Raw genomic sequence first — 20,778 nt, forward strand, 5'->3', positions numbered from 1 at the left:
CATGGCTTGATAAGCAGTGCATAGGTCTGCACCTAGTATCCGAACCAGAGAGCCCTGGGCCACGGAAGAAGAGCGCGTGAACTTAACTGCTATGCCACTGAGCTGGCCCCCAAACTAGCCTTATTTTTGATCAAGAATATTTATTCTTTGAAATTATTATAATCACAAGAAAGGGATATTGTAAGAAAAAAATGCAAAATCCTTTGAAATGGATATATATATATATATACACCTCCTCTCCTATATGTATATATATATCCCCTCTCTCTATATATATATTAGATTATTATATATATGTGTGTGTGTGTATCTCTCTCTATATGTACATATACATATATACAAAGGAGTATTGTGTGTGTAATATACTGTTCTCTTGTTATATTTTAGAGTTGTTAGAGTGTCCTTTTAGTGCTTTCTAGTGTGCCCTTCTGGGTTGTCTTGACCTTTCATTATTTTGAGCTATTTTACAGATATGTTACTTGCAGGAAAACTGATAATAATGTACATTATTCTTGATCATGGAAATATGAATTAGATATTCAATGGAATGCAACTGATTATTTCCCTGAGCATTGAACTGTTTTGCATCTATTTATGAATTCATTTTGTCATTTCTTGTGTTCTTCTATATGTGTGATATTTTGAGTTCTTTGAATGGTTGTAACATCTTACTGGTTCTCTCATTAATGAATAAATTAAAAAACACCTGTGATATGTTTTCATTTTATATTTTTGTGATTCACAATTTTGTCCTCTTTTATTTTTTATTTTCTTATGGAGGTAACATTGATTGATAATATTATATAAATTTCAGGTGTACATCATTGTATTTTGACTTCTGTATAGACTATGTTGTGTTTACCACCAATATCTAGTTGCCCCTTTACCCCTTTCTCCCCACCCCTACCCCCTTCCCCTCTGGTAACCACCAATCTGTTCTCTGTATCTATCTGTTTGTTTGTTGTCATTCTTATTTTTTTATCTTCCGTATATGAGTGAAATCATAAGGTATGCCCTCTTTTAAAAATTATCTTTAGCTAGTTCTTTTCCTTCTTTTTCTTTGTGCTATTCAATACTACACAGTGGAATATAATGGGGAAAGAAGACAAAGCCCTGTACATTCTCCTATTTTTCAGCATCCTTTTCTTTCTTTCAGCCTAGGAAGGAATTTGCATACACTGCATTTATTTGGAATCTTCTAGCTTAAAAAACAAATTCACAACTTTTTAAAAATTGGTTTATGGAAGGATTTACAGGTTTATTGATGACTTCAGAGAGGGTAACAGAGATGAGAGTCACTGATTTTAAGAGTTATTCCACTGATTACTGTAAAGAATTATGTTTGTAAGTTAAATTATTCAGCAGTCCAGTAAAAATGAATGAAAATCAACTTTAACTCATAACTTTAATATTTTCATACAATCAAAAAATAGAGATATACATTAAGTAGGCATAACATGAGTTGTTTTAATTGTCCAGAATATCTTGGGTATGTTTTACAGAATAAAGAAATGGTGCTTCCTATTAGCAGATTAAAACCAAGAGAAAATTAAAACAAATTCACATTTTTAAAAAATTGTTAAGCAATAAATACAGCACTACAGCTACAATTTTTTCTATGTACACCAGATTACATCTGAACAAACATTAAATTCCAGAATGGATATTTTATGAATAAATGCACTGGAAAATAACTGTATAAAATAAAAAAAAGATAGATTAGAATTTTTAAAAATTAAAGTATGACTTATACAGTACTTGCAGGAAAACAGCAGATCCAAATTTTAAAAGTTAGAAATTCCCAAAATTAGTTTTTAGATACCAACGAAGTTTGCTTTTAAAAATATTGATTGTACCTTTTTTTCATGAGTAAGATACAAAGGAGATGTTAATTAGCACTTCAGCTTTAGAGAAGACTAATATTTAAAAATATTACCCCTAAAAAATGTGGATCAAAACTGAGACTAATTAATCATGGGCTGTCTCCACCTGAAGACTGTTCAATAGGTGAATCTTGGCCATAAAGGAAATCTGATCGAAAATTAATATGACAACAGCACAGTAAAAATACTTGACAACCACAACATGATTTTAACATGATAGCTGATAATGCGATATCTTCTACTGTCATTTATAGGTGAGACTTGACAGTTTGTCTGGAAGGATGCTGAAATATGTGAACAGCATCAGCAAAGGATTTGAATCTGCGTCTTTGACTAATAAATAGCAAAAGAATCAATTTGCTTAACAGAATTTTTGTATAATTTAGGCAACAGAAAGTCCAGAATAGCCTGCATTCCTTTTTGTGACAGCGTGCTGTAAAATTCACAAATTTGAAGTTCACTTAATAAAACCTTTACACATATATAGATAAATTATAAATTATAAATGTATTGACTAGGCCATTTAACATGCTAATTCTTACTAATTTAGCTAATTTTCCTGGACAATTTCAAATGATTTCTGAAGTCACCATCTATTGACAGTTTAAGAAACAACCTATGATGACTAAGTCACTCAGTTTAATCCATTTTAAGCAGATTGACCCACTGCAAAAATGCATACACATAATGACTTCTCCTCCCAAAATTGACTTTTACTAATTGAAGGCATTTTTGTTTTTCAGAAATTTCAGTGGAAAATAACATTAGGGAAACTGAGTCCCATTTAAATGTCACTTTAATTCGTTGGCAAGATGTCCTTCCACCTTCCTTTAATTATTTCATAAACGTTCTGACAAGTCTTCCTCAATGATGGAGTCAAGTCTTTCACTGATTTATCATTTATAGTAGCTCTATTAAAATATTAAAACATTGTGTATGATAGATAATGTATTGCCATAGTTTTTTAAAAAATAGCCTGAAACATTTCCAAAGCTGTGTATCTTCTTATAGTAAAAGTCAGAAAAGTAATATTTTTAATGGGGTAAAAACCGTAAGAGTAGTGGATTGGCATTTATTACAGTAGGAGTTGTTTATATTTTCTGGATTAGAATGCAAGTTCATCGTCAAAATAAAAAAAAGAAATATGTCAAACATACCTATTCTTAAGGTATGAATCATCAAAGCTAATATACTCAATAAAACAATGGCCTTGAATTTTTTTAATAAATATATCTTATCATAGATATTTCTGATATCTTAGTTTTTAAACAAACTTCTGATGCTGGCATCTGGTTGTCTTTAAAATATTTACCAAATATAGAATTCCAGACTCTATTTTATTATAAAATCAGCCCAGACATAGTATCAGATATTAACATGCACACATTGTTACGTTATGTGTTTGTTTTTAAAAATCTTACCTAGATTGTATGTATTTGATTTGAGACTATAAAATAGAATAACAAAGTATTTACAAGCTCATTTTTCACAACAATTTTTTTTACAAACTTCCAAGAAAATAAGAAATCCTTCATTGATTTCCTTCATGTAAAATACCTGCTAATTTGTCTACACAGTAGAAATGGAAGGGGCATAGTTTCTATTTACAGATACAGGGAAACTGATTCCCTCCCACTTGTGTAGTAAGATAGGAAAGTAGCTGCAAGGTGTTCTGTAGTATCAACAAGGTGTCTCCCTGATAATACCAAAGTGGAATTGCATATTATAATACTATCCATCAATTCTCAAAAGCAGATATGACACAGGGGGGAGCTGTGACATATCAGCAAATGAGTAGCCAAAAGCAGTTCTGCTCAATTGCCTTCCTTGGGGAGAATAGGGTGAGCCAACAGGAATAATTAAGTCTTTATCTGGTCCGTTGGAAAGGGGAGACACAAAAAGGGCTAGAACACTTTCTGGGCAAAAAAATCAAATGCACCAATGAATATGGGATAAAGATTTTAAAAACAAATGAAAAGCTAATTTTCTCTCCAAGTCTATAGGCCTTGGCTAGGTCTCTTTAGGCAACAAGAGTAGAGTGATGCCCAATGTGTATGTGGACTTTTACAGTCTTATTCATTTGTGAATTCATGCAGTGGTGTGCTGGAACTGGCTCACGCCAGCCTACAAGAGTTGATTGTGTTTATATTTTCCCAATTCCACATTCAGTGATGTCAAGTTGACAGCTTAAAATCAGCCGTGGTAAGAGTATTTACACCGCAGAAACTGGCAAACGTTACACATCAGAGCTTTGTTTCCCCATAGAGCTGCTTGTTAAACATTATCAACACATTTCTGACTTCATGGAGGGTTTTCTTTGTGGCATCCAAAAAATTCATTGAATATCAAAGTCTTCTAGTTGTAAAGTCATGGATCCGGGTCTTTGAGATAGGAGTGGCATAAAATAGTTAAGTAACCCTCCCTCCATTATCAATCATATAACTTCCCTGGCTTTAAGATAATATTTTCAATATCAGGCATGCTTTTTCCATTTAAGTGTTCGCTAGGATAGTCATGACTGTAACCTGTACCATCACTGATTGTTGACACTGTGTAAGATGCAGTACGGAGGGCATCTGAATGGGAAAAGCTGTTTCCAAATTGGATTTTATATTGATTCCAGTTTCTTTTCAAAATTGCTTGAACCTATCAATCAAAAAGAAACAGAAAGACAAGAGCAATCCATTAACTGAAATGAAGATATTCTATTTAATACTACAATAAATTATGTAGTATAGCTTTTTTTCTAAAAAATGCATTGATGTTAATTAGTGACTAAAATTGCCTTATTTCCTTACTTAATTTAAAAAATAATTGAGCAAGCCATCTTTACGTTAGGGAATTCATTGCAATTATTCTGTACTTTTAGACTCCGTGAATATTTCTCTTTCCATGCCTTATCTCTGAAGCTTTAATAATGCATAAGAATGTATTGTTTTTGAACCAATAGTTAATCCAGACACCCCATTTACAAGCTTGCATGCACAACATCTAGCTTTATATAAAAATCTTTACGAATAAACTGAGAAGAGAATTAATGGTGCCCCTCTGCCTGGATGAATTTGAAGTTTATCAACTCTTCCTTGTTCTCTGCCTGGGGTTAGAGATCAGGCCTAGGTAAGCCATATAGAGTGACTTTGGTTTTAATTGAACATAAGACACCAAGGTGATTTTCTTCACATTGAGTCAGCGAGCACAAATGGGAATATTCAAATACATCTCCAACTCGATCACCTGGACACTTCCAGATGTCTGATGAGTGAGCAGACCAGCTTGGGGCAGTCTGCTTGGGGCTGATACATTCTAGGTTATGAATGTATTAGCCACATCCCTGTAACCTGATCTATGTCTTCCCAAAGCATGCACAGCTTTGAGTTGTCTTCCCCAAACTCTCTACTGCTTTTTGACCCTTTGATTTCAAAGGAAATCCGAGCACCTAAAAGCAATTTTCCATACAGTATACATGTATTCTGTAATACATATAATTCATGTATTACAAACATACTCATGCAAAAATTGTTTAACTTTCTGCTAAGTATATAGAAGTCCTCAACTTTTTATTCACTTTATTCATGTGTACACCTCAATATTAAACTTTAAAATAGGGCTGGCTTATTTCAGTCTTCTCATTTTCCTGTCAAATAGATCAAGAAAACTTCTCCAAATTACAAACAATCTCTAGCAAATATCATGGGATACTTTAAAGTCTTGTTAGTGTCTCCTATACTCTGTTACTTAAAATGAACAGACTGTTTTATTGTCTCATTCATGTTTTATCATGTAGAAAAACAGAAGAAACAAATATGAAGTCAACGAGTTTCTTTAGTTAGAATTCAAATTGAGTTATTAGAATTTCGTGGTAGCTTTGCTATCCTCTGTAATTCAAAAATCATGTAATTAGAAATACAATAAATTGATTTTAGAAGTTATATTATTATGAAACTCAGAACTTCAGGACTTTCAAGCTTATTTCTATATCTGAAGGAAATAATTTATATTTATATTTATGTAAATTTTCTTTGAAAAGAGTATTTATAGGACAACACATATATTTATCTGGCAAAAAAATTACACTTTGTTTCCCTCATGGTTAAGTAACGTATTTATAAATTTTGCAAATAATAAATATAAATTAAGGTAATTTACAAATAATATCTGCATATGTAATATCTTCAAGAACACAAGCAAATGACAAATGGAATGGCTTTAGAGTGTGACTTTTAAACACATATTCAGGGATTTAAAGCAAAAATGACTTTTGGCCAATTTTCTAATTATTTCTGCTGAGAATTGGTTTTGATCCTAGTTTTTATGCTAAAATAATTTCTCCTCACTTTGTTACTGAATGCTGGGCTGATTGAATACGTACACTATATAGTTTCTGGTTGAAAGGAAGAGGAATGTAGCTCTGTACCAAAGATTCTACATAAATGTGGAGAAGAAGCTGACAGGAAGAAATATCTTAGCTGTGAACATAGTACTTACAGTTTTAAAAATGAAAGCTTCAATTCAATTCTAAAAGCCACAATGGTTTTTGAAATATCTGAATGGTTTGTTCTCGAAACATCTAGTTTGACTAAAATCATCACCCTATTTCTTTCTTGACAATAAATCATCAGAAAAACCATGGAAAGTTTATGTCTTGAACTGTGGGAATTTATTTACTGAAGTTAAAAATAAACCTAATTAAGACCCACAGGCCTTGTAGACATCTGTTTGTTTATATTATCCTCTATAAGGATGTTATGTTTTCCATCTGCTTCCTCTAATACAATATCACACCTGTTCAACAGAACATTAAAGTGGCCACTCTTAATAAACTTTTAATGTGAAAAAATTAATGGAGAAACATAAGAAGAAAAACTGCCTTTGGAAGGGAAGATAGGCTGGTATTATTAAAGATATGAAAATATTTTTCATTATTTTACATATGAGTGTTATATAAATAGTAAGGCCAACTGTTTAGAATATAACATTACAACTTTATATGCCCATTAGCACCTGATAAGGAACCGACTCTTTACTCCTTAACCTAGATCACTGAGGAGATATTTAATAAAGCTTCATATAAAAATTCTACCTACTTCTCATTATAGAATGTGGGTTTGGTTATTTTCAACAAATCTTTCGCTCACCCTGTAAAACTCTCTATGCTCAGGTGTTGTTAAATATACCCACGAGACTAGGGGGGCCCTTCTGAGGACCAGAGTCCCTAGTTTACGTTAACAGTGTGCATTTTTGTCTTAGTGGACTAGAGATGAGATGAATGGGGCCTGAGCACTTGTCAAGTCACAGTTATTTAGTGAGAAATGCAAATAGGATTATTGTGGCTAAAAAAATAAAACGTGAAAGTAAAGAAATAGAGATATTAAGCTGAAGACAAGCCATTTGACCTAATGTGTAAAGCAAGAAGGAAACTAAGCCTGAGCAAATGATTTTAAGAAGTACGGGACATAGTTGGAACCACACAAAATGAATCTGGCAGCTGTAGCTTCGTGTTGTGAGAGTGGGAAAAACTAAGAGGCAAAGAGACAAAGAAGGAGGGATTATAGCATTTCCTAAGATGAGAAATGAATCATACACAAACAGGGATTGTATCTCGAGAGATGAAGAAAATGGGACAGATATTGAAGATGTTGTGAAGAACTGAAGATTTGGCAACAACTTGGCTAGAAGGTTTTATATTATTGTAATTTTCCACTGCCAAAATTTCCTCAATTTTAGGACATGGCAGAAGATCAGAGTCTGCGTCTCTTTTGCTTACACAGATCAAGTGCAACAAGAGTGCTAGGCATTAGTTTGGATATCCCCTGGGCACTCTTTCTAAATAAAAGGGTCACTTTGACATTTGATTCCAATATGATTAATGTTCCCATTTGTACACGTATTTTTGAAAATGAGTGAGGGCAAATCTAACAAGGAATCTGTAATGTACTAAGAATCTACTGAGGGTGGAGCCTGGTGCTAAAAACGTTGCATTTCTAGCTTTCATGAATCCTGGTGAGTCTTGTGTAGGAACTTGCTTTGATTCCCCTTTGATAAAGGTAGACACTGAGACTCCAGGAGGTTCGGAGTATTACCCAAGATATCACAGCCAGGAGCGAAGTGGCATCTTTAGGGTTTAAATGCATTGATGTGGCAGTGACTTTATTCTATCCTGCCTCAAAAAATATTTCACTAGTGATTATGTTTTGTACATTTAAAAATTACCCTTCACAAAAATGAAATCTGTTTCTGCAAATGCAGAGGTGTATCTTTCATATTTCTCTCATGTTTTTTGGCACGTTGTCCATATCTCTCTCATCTATATTTAACTGTAAAATCCTATATAGGCAGTAGATAAGATTGTCTAATTCAGTTTACACAATAAGAAATTTATAGAGATAGGTAATAAATGTTGTTTAAATTTTGTTATCAAAACAAATGAGTTATCTATTTTCCTAATTTCATTCTCTGTCTATATTTTTCATTGACTTCAGAAAAACAGTCACTCTTGTCCTCCGTATAGGAGAAAAATCATGGAGGCATGATTAAAAATATGCACTATAGTCTATTATGCTGGACAGTGCTACACTCCATTTAAAAAATATATGTATGTATAAAATAAAGATCTACATTTTAAAATTAAAATGTTTTAAATTTAATGACAGAATTAAACATGAAATATTATTATATGCTGAGAAAGTAATCAAATATTACTTAAGCAAAGGAAAGCAATATTTTACAGTTTTTCGTGACATGTATATGGTTTCCAATGTTGATTCATTTTACAGGAATGATTCTCATAGTTATGCCAACTGGTTCTACGTGTCCCCTATCTGAAGCTTCGTGATAAGCTTCATAGTTACCAAGCATCCACTTCTCACTCAGTTACTGTCTGGATTTCTAAACTGTAGAATTTTGCCAAAATCCTCCAACAGGTTAAAATTTGTCAAGTAGATTAAAACCATGTAAAGAGGTGAATCAGCATGGCTCAAACCACTGAGCAATAGCACGACTCATATGCATAAGAAATATGGTACCAGAGTTTCTAAAATGCCTGAAACTTTCCATTTAGGAAAGCCTTGGATGTAAATCTTGAAATGTCTGAGAGCATGTTGCCATATTACAAATTAGAGCATTCTATTCTACTAAAGTTCCTAACCCACTGCATCTCTTCCCTGTCTAACTGAGTTTAATTATTTTAAATCCTTTTATATACACCTTAAAATTGATTCCAAAGACCACATTGTGGACCAGTCAAAAAAACAGAGAAAAGGAGAAAATGAAAACGAGCCAATTCTATTTCCTATTAGAGTGTGTGTATTGTTCTATGACATGAAGTGTTGCCTAGCACCATACCTAGGTCGAAGTACAGACTTAATAGGATTGTTCAAAAAAATAGGTCAAAAGACTGGATGAATAAAGTCACTGTGGAATATTGTAAAGTGAAGCTGAATTTGCCCTAGTCTTCAACTCCAATATGACCTGAGCTTTTGGGAAACAGAATTGCATCATGAAGAGAGAGTCTATGATTCTTTTTCCTGACAGAAATGGAATTTGAAAGAATTGTTCCTAGAGAATTTATAATTCTCTCATTTTTTAAAGAGAAATATATATTGCAAATATAAAATGATAAAAGGAATAAAATCAATCACCATACCTCTCCATTAAAGAAGCAGAAAATTGTAGAGACCAAAAGACCCTATAAAAGAAAAATAGAATTATCTGATTTCAAATGGAAAAGAGACATTATTTGTAACCAACTTGCTGCATACATAATAAAAACAAAACCAAAGCTATATGTAAGTTTAATACCAGATTTCGCAAGCTGCGTTCCTGATTCAAGAACAGCATACTGATAGTGCATAAGGATGTGCATGATGTGGTCGTATACCTCCAAGAACACCATACCTGATAGTGCATAAGGATGTGCATGATGTAGTCATACACCTCCTCTGCAATCCTTCCTTCGGGTCGCCATGGAATCAGCACAAACTCAATGCCAAGTAATGGCACCAGGATAAGCGTAGCCCTCACAGCTTTCATGTAGAGATTAGATTCTGCTTGGTGAGTAACTTTTAACTTGGTGATGAGAACACGTACAATATTTAATAGGAAAAAAAGATTAACCTAAAAGAAAATGAAATGGTATATGAAAATTATTTAATATTAAGAAGCATTATTGAGGATCTTTAATTTTATACATCTTGGAATATTTTCAATGTGCAAGAATAAAGGGAATATTTGCCTAAGATATTAATTTGTATTTCTGGAATTGTGATTTATTAATTTAACAAGTACACCAATTTTAATGGACTTGGATTTTAGAAAAATAAAATTATGGTGGAAGTAATATGAAACACATTCAGTTGAGGAATACATGAGTGTTTTTCTCAGCTCATTTTCTTATGAAATTTTTTGAATTTTGCTATGGTCCAAAAATTAAAGCTTTTGAATATTTTCAGCTCAAAGGAAAGAACTGTTTATTTTTTCAATTGTTTAATTCTTTCAACAAATGCTTATTTTTTAAAGTCCCTTCTCTGTACCAGTGTCCACACTAGGTACTTTCCAAATATATATTACACCATAATAACAATTTTCATCTTTTTGGTTTATCCTTCCTGTGTTTCTTTTTGTAGCAATAATCCTCAAAACTCCCCAAGATATTATTGTAATCCTCTTTATCTTTTTGAGTAGGCTGAATCACACACTTGAACCAGTTGATATTCAACCTAGATCGTCCTAGAGATAAAAAAAATCTTGGCACCTCACACGGCCTTCTGTTAATGACTTTCTGTAATTACATATTTACTGTGTGTTAACAACATTCCCCAAGAGAAAACATTCTCTTTAAAAAGGAGACATAAAACTTCAAAAATATAGTCCGGATAACTAAGTTACTCAGAAAACGGACAGAGTTCTGCTGAAATACATTTCTTTCTCTCTGATTACTTTCTCTCTTTCTTATCTTTATCCAAGTCAACATCTTTCACATCTGTTTATTTTCTCTATGCCCATTCTTTACGTGTGGACACTAACTCCAGATGAGACCCTTAGGACTCCTATGCTATTATGCTCTTTTCTTTTCTTTTTTTCTCACCTTGACTTCTACCATCTGTGCTTGTTTAATAATCCAAAAATTTCAAAGTGCATACCAATATGCAATTGATACCGCATACCTTAATAAATTGGAATAATAACGGTAGCACCTCATTTAATGTAGAAAACAATGAACAAATAACATACATTTGCTGATGTAAGGCATGTGTTATGAAAATAACTGGGCATAAAAACATTCCACTATTATTCCTAGAGAAGTCAATGGAACATATGCTTCAAAAATAGACAGCACGCTCTAATCCTGATGGAAACACATCTATGAAAAGTAACATGGTTACTGATACAGGAATGTCTCTGCTAAAGACAAAAGCAGAATAAGCCGTTTCAACAGGTGTAAGAATGAAACATGACAAATCAACACATCAGCTGTTATTCCGCCCATCCTACTGCACTCCCTTCGTGAGCATTCATTGCTGTTTTAAAAGTTTTGACTAAATGGAAACTACTAACAGCCCATAGAAGAAAAAATAATAATGCTATTTTACCTGCTTATAAATTTAGAACATGAAATATTTTATAATCCTAATATGCAAAAACCATAAATTATAAAAATCAGAAGAAATGCTGCAATTTAGATGCCCATTATATGAAGCTTTCTAAATGCCAAGTGCTTCTTCAAAATGGTAAGTCTGATTTAAAATGTGAAACTAGAAAATCATCCTACTTCACTTTTTGCAAATACTTGCATTTATTTTAAATAAAAATAGTACAATAATTTTAAATTTCAGATGAACTATGTCTGAATCTCATCTATCTTAGAGCAAAAGTAGTTCAGAAGAAAGCTGTTTTTACTTGAACGCCCATAAAGTTCCCATAGCTAGGAGGTACAACAGGACATTTTCATGTCACGAGACCAACCTAAGGTCATGACGGGAAGCAGGGGGAGTCAGCACCGTGGCGGTAGGAGGATTCCTGGAAACCATTCTCATTCTAGAACAACCAGCAATCACTTCACCGGGCACCAAAGTGACTTAAGCATCCCTCGCTAAACACAAATTGAATGTATCCCCTCTCAACTTCCCCTTAGCAGGATCTCAAAACTGCTGTAGCCACGCCTGTACCACCCTGCTCAAGGACAAATGTGACAGAGGAAGTCCGAGTGGAAAGAAAGGGATTGCAATTGAAATATCTTATTTATACAAAACATATGACCATGTTAAACAATTGCTTGTGCCCCTCCCAAGACCTTGCAATTGGCCAGGACCAGTGAGGAGCCTCAGAGCTTAAACAAGGACAGAACAATTTGTCCTGGTAGAAAAATAGGCTCCTAATCTTTTCTTAGGCCAAGAAAATGCAAAAAGTTACAAGCAAATCATGTGGATTTCACTTCCTGTCTTACTGAGCAACTTGACGGGCTATCTTCCTATGTGACGTTTTACCCCAGCTGGGCCATCTACTCTTGCCTCTCAGAGTGGATGTGGACAGGCTTTTCCAAGGATTGTTAGTTGCTGTTACATTTTTCATTTGCTGAATGTTTTTACTTATTTCCTGAACCACTCTGATTTAGGCATTTGAATCACATACCCCTCTGCAGACTCAGATCTCTGGTAATAAAATTTTGCCTTGTATTTGTTCTGTAAGCTCTGGGTGGTCCAAACAATGGATCTTAACTTCTTTGAACTCTCCTCCAAACAGAACCATGGTATCATGTAGAAACTACAAGTGAGCGTTTTTTCAAGAGTTTGTTATATATTCCAGGCACTGTATTAGTCATTTAACAGGATGCATCTCATTTAATCCTTACAACACTCTGTGACGTATTTATTCTTATTATTCCATAATCACAGATGAGAAAACAAAGACATAGAGCAGGTAAAAATAAAATCAAACAGACTTGCCCTGAAGCACAGCCAGCAGTGGTAGAGCTGGGTTTCAATGCTGGCTTTTTCAAAGAACACAAAGGAGGATGTCTCAGGGTACAGCTTAGACACCGTGTGTCAAAATGTCCCTAGCATGTGCAAAGAGCAGGGAAAGGAAATTCTCTCGCTCTGAAATTTTCAGTAGAATCTACATTAAGGCATGTTAAAATCTCCATAACAGATGTAAGAAATTCCATGAGTTGATTTTCTGAACTGGCTCTCTTGTGTGGCCCAGAACAAATCAGGAATTTGACACTTATTACATGCCTTATACATGCCAGGTTAAACGCTTATTATGTATTAACTCATATAATTCCTTGTTAAAAAAATTAAAAGTCGCTATTATTAAATTCTCTATTTTAAAAATGAGAGACTTGAGGCACAGAATGATTAGTTTAATTCTGTAAGGTCACACAGCAGGTAAGAGGTGGAAGAAGAGTTCAGAATTTACCCTCTAATTTTTAAGACACACTTTTGAGAATTAGTTAACAATAATACATTTGAGAATGGCTTGAACAGTGTTCTAACATAACTGGATACTAAATTGCAGCTAGCAAATATAGTAAAATAATAGAAGAAAATTTGTCTAAAAAAGAGTCTGAAAACAAGGGTTGGAGAGCTTCAAATTTTGGCTTGACATACCACCTTTGTCTTTTTGTATATAATTAAATATCAGCTGTAATTACAGTCTTGAAGACTGTAATTGCATTCTGGTCTCTCATGCTCTATGAGAGAAAGCATGTTAATTTGGATTAATTTATTTCCCCTTTGAAACAATGTAATGAAAGCCTTGAATGTGAGTTTCATTTCCCTGCAACCACCTTTAAAAATGTCCAATTGGTGCACTTGTATTAAGTAATGATCATTATAATAATAAAACAACAGTTTAAGCAATACTCTCTTTCCAAATTAAAGTCTTTTCTTTATAGGAATATTACTGTTATTACCAACATAGGTGTGTAGGTGTTTCCAGTTTGCCCTCCCTAGCTACTAGAGCCAGCCTCTGCCCTTCTCTGTTCTGCCCGGTGTCCCAGGAGGCCCCAAGTCATCTCTGAGAACTGCGTCATAACCCAGGCTTTCTTGCCTCTGACGTTTGCTGCATTTGGTCAACGGGAGGAACCAAGAGAGAGAAGTCTGAGTATTTCTTTCTCCTTCCTTTGCTCTGCAGGCTGTGGTTTGGGCAGTGGCTGTGTTCCTTTACGCAGGACCACCTCCCCCAACACTTGCCCAATTACGGGAAGTGTTCCGTCCCCTGTTTAGGTCTAGCTGTAATAACAACTTCCCACTGTTGGTTCTTGGTGCCTCACCATCCCTTATGAATTAGTTCCTTTACTCTTCCTGCCAGCACCTCAAATATAATACTGTCATTAAATCTTCTTCAGTTAAACACTGGCAGCGTGTCGTCTGGATCCTGAAGAATACCATAGGCTAGATGACTCAGAAAATAAAGTTGAAATATGAGCAATGAGGAAAAAAGAAGAATTTTAATTACATACCAGTAAAGCAGCACAAATTGGGCCATGGATAATGTAGAGGAGATGGGTATCAGAACTGATCCAGCAGCTAGGGGAAAAAACAGAAATTATATTGAAGATTTTCATTTTACGTAGTTCCAATAGAAATCAGAAAGAGAGATTATCTTACTTGTCATTGTAATATAAGCTTCTGGCAACAGCATGTATACAAGCAGGAATCAGTGGAAATCCTGTAAATATTAAAGAAAATGAAAATAAATAGGCAACTGTCTCTATCAATGGAACTCCTCAAATAGGTCATGAAATATGAAACAGAGATACTCTAGGAGCAAATATATATATATATATATATATATATATGTTTATTGAGTAAATATCATCTGTATACTCAAGCAGTAAATATGGTAAAGTATTAGGTATTTGTATTTTGAGGTTTGTGTGTATAAGTTTTCTTCTAATAGAAGTCATTTTGAATCAATGGGCTCCAGAGCCTAAGTTCCTAATTGTGCTGCCTAAGCCTCAAGGATTCGAAGAACCCCAGCATTCACAGATTTTCTGTGAGATGGAGTTGGCCAATATTTGGTAGATGATCTGATGTGGGAAGAAGTTGAGAGCAACTGTGTGAAGAAGAAGAGAAGGAAGAAAGAGATGATTTGTGTATCAGAAATTTTGCATGTTTTGAGCATTCTAAATCAGATTTTTCAAACATGAAATGAAGAAATATATAGGTCTCTATTTTTACAGATATATCCCTTTATAAAGGTAACCCGAATGCACTAAAGATGGTGTGTGTTTGTATACGTCTCTGTATATATCTATATCTATTATCTGACTGTATAGATAGGTGACGGAAGATAGATAAATAATATAATTTCAGTTATGTTCTTGGAAACTAGTCTTACTGAATTCATTTTCAGCATTTTGTTTTGCATTATTCCTGTTATTTTTTTAATATGCTAGAAGTGAATCATTGTTTGCTTTGTGAATAATACCATGTCAGCAGATTGTGTGGAAAAAATAGATCTTTTGCACGCCTTTATTCAATAACTGATCCCTCTTAGATAACATTACAATATATTTTTTTAAACAAACATTTTTAGAATGGAACATCAAAGCTGGTTAAGCCCAATGCCGTCAATTTGCACGGGAAGAAAAAGGAGATTCAGAACACTGAAAAGACTAGATCCCTAATTCATGATTCTAATTGTTGTTTTAGTCACTACATATTTAGCCAAGATACACATCGGAATATTAAACAGAAGAAACCCACAGTGTATTATTAATTGACCTCTGACTACTGAAAACAATGAGTCAGTGGTACTTTGTTTAAATATTTCAATTTGTAGCAATAAGCAAAGGTTAATCACCTGATATTGTTTAAAAATGATTAATAAGTACGTTTTTGTTACAAAGGAACTCTGCATCCTCCAAAAGCTTTCTTAATAAGGTGAATCAACAGATATGTGTAATGGCACTTACCCCAGCCAAGAAAATAATACCACATCAAGTGTTGCTTTTCTGCAAACACAGCCACCACAATGAGTGTGTGTAGGTAAATGCCTTCACAGAGCATCCAGAAGTAATTACAGCCCATCAGGTAATGATGAATGAACTGGGACACTTTACAACTAATCTGGGAGAAAAAAAGAAAGCAATCAGGATTTAGTTGTTTATGAATTCACAGGAAAAGCAATAGTCTAGTTTAGCTCAATTATATAGAAACACAGAATTTTCTCTTCTCTATGCAAAATCTTAGACACTAATGATTCAGGTTTGTAAAATGCCAGCCTGCATCCTCATCTAATGGTGCCTCTAAAGCTTTTAGCCACTGACTCTAAGGATTTATAATGGCCCCTCCAAGGAAATGTGTAAATTCTAAATTTACTACATTTAGTGGGTGTATATTTTCCTAAGGTGTTTTAGTTATTATGCAATTATAAGTATAAAAGTGTCACACATGAATGACTTTACACCTGTTTTAGTTATGTCATCCCGAACTCCTTGATTGTTGCATTCTGTTGGAAAAATCTCAATAATTATCTTAATAAGTTTAAAAGCAATTCATGAAAAGTGCCCAACTCTTGGAAAGTCTTGCATATTATACGCCACCACGACAAATATTTAGTAATCTAATGAGCTCATAATTTTTCTTATTCAAATGCGGTGTTTGAGGGTTAGTGTAAGTAAAAAGAAGAAAATGTTATGGTTTTCCTTCCTCTTTTCCTGAAGTTTCCACTTTCTCTTCCCTTCTCTAAGAGGGAACTTCAAATATAGGGTAAAGAAAACACAAAGGAGTAAGAGACAGTTTACTCCCTTAACAAGGGGAATAAGTTTAAAACTCTCCTAGAAATACACGGCCAATGACTCCCATCAGCTCCAATTTCTAGTCTGGGACACAATAAATGTTTAGTAGCAATTTCTATTATTTTTGAAATAAATATTTTTTTCACTAAAAAGAAAATTGGAAACGAAATGCACTGGAAAATAAATACTGGGTTACCATAGAATAGTAATAATAATATTTTCATATGAGTTAGCTTAAAATACTTTCAATACATATTGTTTTATTTAAACCTCAACATAATTCTCTGAGGCATGATTTATCACTAGTCATACATCTGAAAGATAAAAAACTGAGTACTGGAGAAGTTAAGTGATTTGCTAATATTCATACGACATCAATCAAAGCTGTACCCTGAACACAAGTCCTGTATTTCCAATTTTGTTCTCATGACTATACACAATGCCTTCTAACTGAAGGTCATTTACAAAACCTATTGTGTCATTAAATACATCTGCAGAATGCGTGACATTAAATTTTAAATAACATACCTTGATGTCAAACACAATATTATATTAACAAAGTCCTCTCGAAGGTAAAAAGGAGTTATTCAACTATATTATATAGAAATAATAGACTTCAGCTTCAAATTTTTATCTGCATAGTTTTTAGATATACATATATAACTGGGTTTCTAACTCCTGATATTATTTAAAAAATTAATCTATAAACTATTATGATAAAAAGAACTTAAAGCACGCTTCGGAAAAATATTTTTGTGAAGGCTATTGCTGATATAAACAGACAAATTTTCCTAGACTATATTAAAAATCACTATATTACAGTTTGCGATTTGTGTGTTAAACACAATATCCTTGTATATAAAGGTAAGATTTCGAATCTCTTGCTCTGCAGCTCCATGACAAAACTCTGACTCTCCTTGTTTTAGAGAAATTCGCTCAAAAATGGCAGGACATTAGTCAGTTTTTTGTACGGCTAATTATACCCAACGTGTTTCCTCACCCAGTGACTTTAGAGTGGAACATAGACTAGATTAAGCGATCCGGATGCACATGTGCAAACAATGCAGGGAATTTTAGAATTTTGGAAATTACCCTAAAAACACACATAAAACACATATGAGAGTATTGTTTTTTGACCCATTGAGTGAAAATTCCTTCCCTTTCCTGATTTCAGTAACTGGATAATCTTTAAAAAACCACTTTATATATAAATATATATATATATATATATACACATACCCCTCCACAAGTCCACATCCAAAACTTAAATATGGATACTACAAACATTATGAAAGCAGATGATTTTAAAAACTTGAATTTATTTATGTTATTTGTGCAGATATTTTCATTTAAATATAGCTTACATATGCATATAGCTTGCATAAAACATGTATATTTGTATATATTTGTATAAGTAAATTTTAGCTTATGTTTTAAAAATAGAGCTTTTATGTTATGACAGTCTCTGTGCTTATTTTTGTGTGTCTTTTGATACTCATCCTACAAATTGTGCTTCTAAAAAGCCTGTAAGGAAACGATTTATAAATGTTTGCTGAGAAGATAAGGACATGATAGAGCACTTTAAAAATGTTATGTTAATAAAGTTTAACATTATATAGACAATGCATAATTCATTTCCCTGCCAGTTTTATTAACTCTTTAAAGTCAGCCTGATGCCAAACATACAACTTAATTTAAATTTTCTATTTTCATGTGCTGTTTTTTCTAACTACACAGAGTTGGTTACTTGGATTGATTTTTCACTTAGTTGAGTAAATGTTATGTAGTCATAAACCCTATGTCCCAACAGCAGAGGGACTCTAGCTGTAAAATGACATGAAGATATGTGTGACATACATAAATAATTGAAGCAGAGAAATGTATTCCTTCCTTTGATAGTCAATCTTTATAACTTGGGGAATATTAAGATATATTTACCTTTCTGGATTGGAATATAGCTACATATACTCTCTATATGGCAGACCTTAAAATATACATGTATGAGCCCTTAATTACACACATAATACATGTATCTGGGCCCCCCACCCTCCCATCTCTTCTCCACTAACCACTTGAACCCAAGGACACAACCTTATTTTACTTACAGGATTTGTGGCCACCAAGGCCTGGTTGTTGGCCACTGCAGTGAGATGAATGATTGTCACAACAGAGTTACAAACAAAAGAGAAGAACAGATTTTTGTGCAAGGTAATTCTTTGGCAACTTAGGCTCCTAAAAGGCAAGAGAAACCAAAGGATGTTGACATCATAAAATGTTTCCACATTTTTTATTAATAATCATTTAAATAAGATACATTTACAATTCATAGCAGCTGCTCCAAATTTGGAGGAATTGTTCTTTCTCTCTAAGTTTCGTCATGGTAAAAATCTTAATTAGAGAAAACCTATAATTCCTTAAAACATAGAGATAAATGTGCTGCTTCAGTACAGGTAGACATACATAGCGATAGGAAATTTGTCTTTACAAGACCTCTATATAAATTTCTTCTGTTAATCTCTCAACATGATTAATGTTTAATTCATTCTGAAAATGTAGAAGCTGAGATTCAGTGAAATTAGATAATTGATCAAAAAATCACGCAGCTAATGAATTTGAAACTTTGGATTTGTCTGTCACATTCTTACACAGATGATGCTCTGTTCATTACACCACGTAGGTTGTTCTCTTTGTATAACCTGTTGATGGTTGTTTCTGGTTGTTCTGTTTACACTGTACAGCCTTTCTGTGGTGGTGGTGGTTATGCAGACCGACCATGAGAAAGATAACATTGTATTCACAACAGATAAATTGATAAAAATATAGGCTTAGCAACCAATGAAGTTTGTTCAGCTTTACCGAATTTTTTTCTAATTGGCCCAGCCATAGATAAGATATAAAAATATTACCACCTTTTACTGGAGGTCCTCATATATAAAACAAATTAAATGAGTGTTATGGATTTCATATAGAAATAGATTTCAGGAAAAGTCATCCTTAATGACAAGTAATGCTGCTCTTCAGATTCGATCCGCATTTACACTCCAAGATGGCCCCTCTGTGACTGCTTTCCTGTGCTCAAAGACCAGCTCGAGCACTGCTTCCTTCATGAAGCATTCATTCTAAGGCTTATTATGGGTAAAGTTTTAAAATAATAGAAAGGAATACATTTGAAATTGAACACTTAGTATCAAAACAAAGCACACATGTAGGAAGACATGAGGAGTCATTTCATTACAGAGACCTAAAAGCTCATTTTGTGTTCTTACAAAATTATGCAATTAATAGGGTCAACCTAGATAATCCACCCCAATAACTCCAACCCCAAATGACGTCTACTTTGGAAATTTAAGGAGATTTTAACCTAATTTTATCATGCCATCACCTTATCCTAAACAGACTATGTGCTCAGGATATTATAGTTCGGCAGGGATGCCAAGGTTTTCTATATTTAAAAATGCAAAGTTCAGCTATTTTGTCTCTGAAATTTCTTCTGGTTGTACATCTGTGATTCTCTATATAGTTTTAGTATTTTAAAGGATCTTGAAGTGAGTTCAATTGGAATCAATATTTATAGATTTTCAACACCTGCCTTCCACAGAGGTGGGTGCTGTCGGGGATACTTCTGTGAAAGGCTGCGTGAACAAGGTGGCTCTTGGGTCAATCACTGCCTTTTAAATCATCATCCACCAACAAGAAGGTGAAGTCTAGCTGGAGTCCATCAAAATAGAAACAGCTGGGAGCTGCTAGTATTTTCGTGTTAGACAGTATTTGATTTGACTTTGCAGTGCCTGAGAGTAGTGAGAGGCAGGCAGTGATCGAGCTACAGAGTGGAGATGATATTTTGTAGAAAAGAAGAATCTGCAAGTTTTGAACAACAGAGTGGCACGATTCCTGTTATTATTTAAGGAAAGTCAACGTTGAGGCCAAGATGGTTCCATTTTCAATAAAATGTCACAGCAGTGACACAAGTGCTTTGTGTTCACGGAGGGTGAAGGGAATTGATGAATATGAGAAGAGGTGTAGGAAAGAATATTCTTTCCAAATCATTTGGAGTATGTGTGGTTTATTTCTTGCATCTATTATTCTTCTGTGAAGAACATTATGAACATATAAAATTTGTCCACATGGTCTTACTTTAAAATGCCTGCCTTGAGC

The 20,778-nt window shown here is 33.8% G+C and overlaps 1 protein-coding gene across 3 annotated transcripts in view; it reads right to left on the minus strand.

The window, feature by feature from the left end:
* Nucleotides 1-1,233: 1,233 nt before the first annotated feature.
* The window catches only part of CALCRL (calcitonin receptor like receptor), a 104,197-nt gene continuing 84,652 nt past the window's right edge, over nucleotides 1,234-20,778 (minus strand). For all 3 annotated transcript variants that reach the window (XM_001501668.7, XM_023622173.2, XM_023622172.2), the window contains 7 exons: nucleotides 18,729-18,855; nucleotides 15,799-15,952; nucleotides 14,489-14,549; nucleotides 14,341-14,407; nucleotides 9,777-9,995; nucleotides 9,526-9,567; nucleotides 1,234-4,529 (listed from right to left, as the gene is read on the minus strand). In XM_001501668.7, coding sequence (XP_001501718.2) covers nucleotides 4,314-4,529; nucleotides 9,526-9,567; nucleotides 9,777-9,995; nucleotides 14,341-14,407; nucleotides 14,489-14,549; nucleotides 15,799-15,952; nucleotides 18,729-18,855 — 886 coding nt within the window. In that variant the 3' untranslated portion in view covers nucleotides 1,234-4,313. The remainder of the gene's footprint in view (nucleotides 4,530-9,525; nucleotides 9,568-9,776; nucleotides 9,996-14,340; nucleotides 14,408-14,488; nucleotides 14,550-15,798; nucleotides 15,953-18,728; nucleotides 18,856-20,778) is intronic.

This window comes from Equus caballus, chromosome 18, assembly GCF_041296265.1.
Source record: "Equus caballus isolate H_3958 breed thoroughbred chromosome 18, TB-T2T, whole genome shotgun sequence".
Taxonomy (NCBI): Eukaryota; Metazoa; Chordata; class Mammalia; order Perissodactyla; family Equidae; genus Equus; species Equus caballus.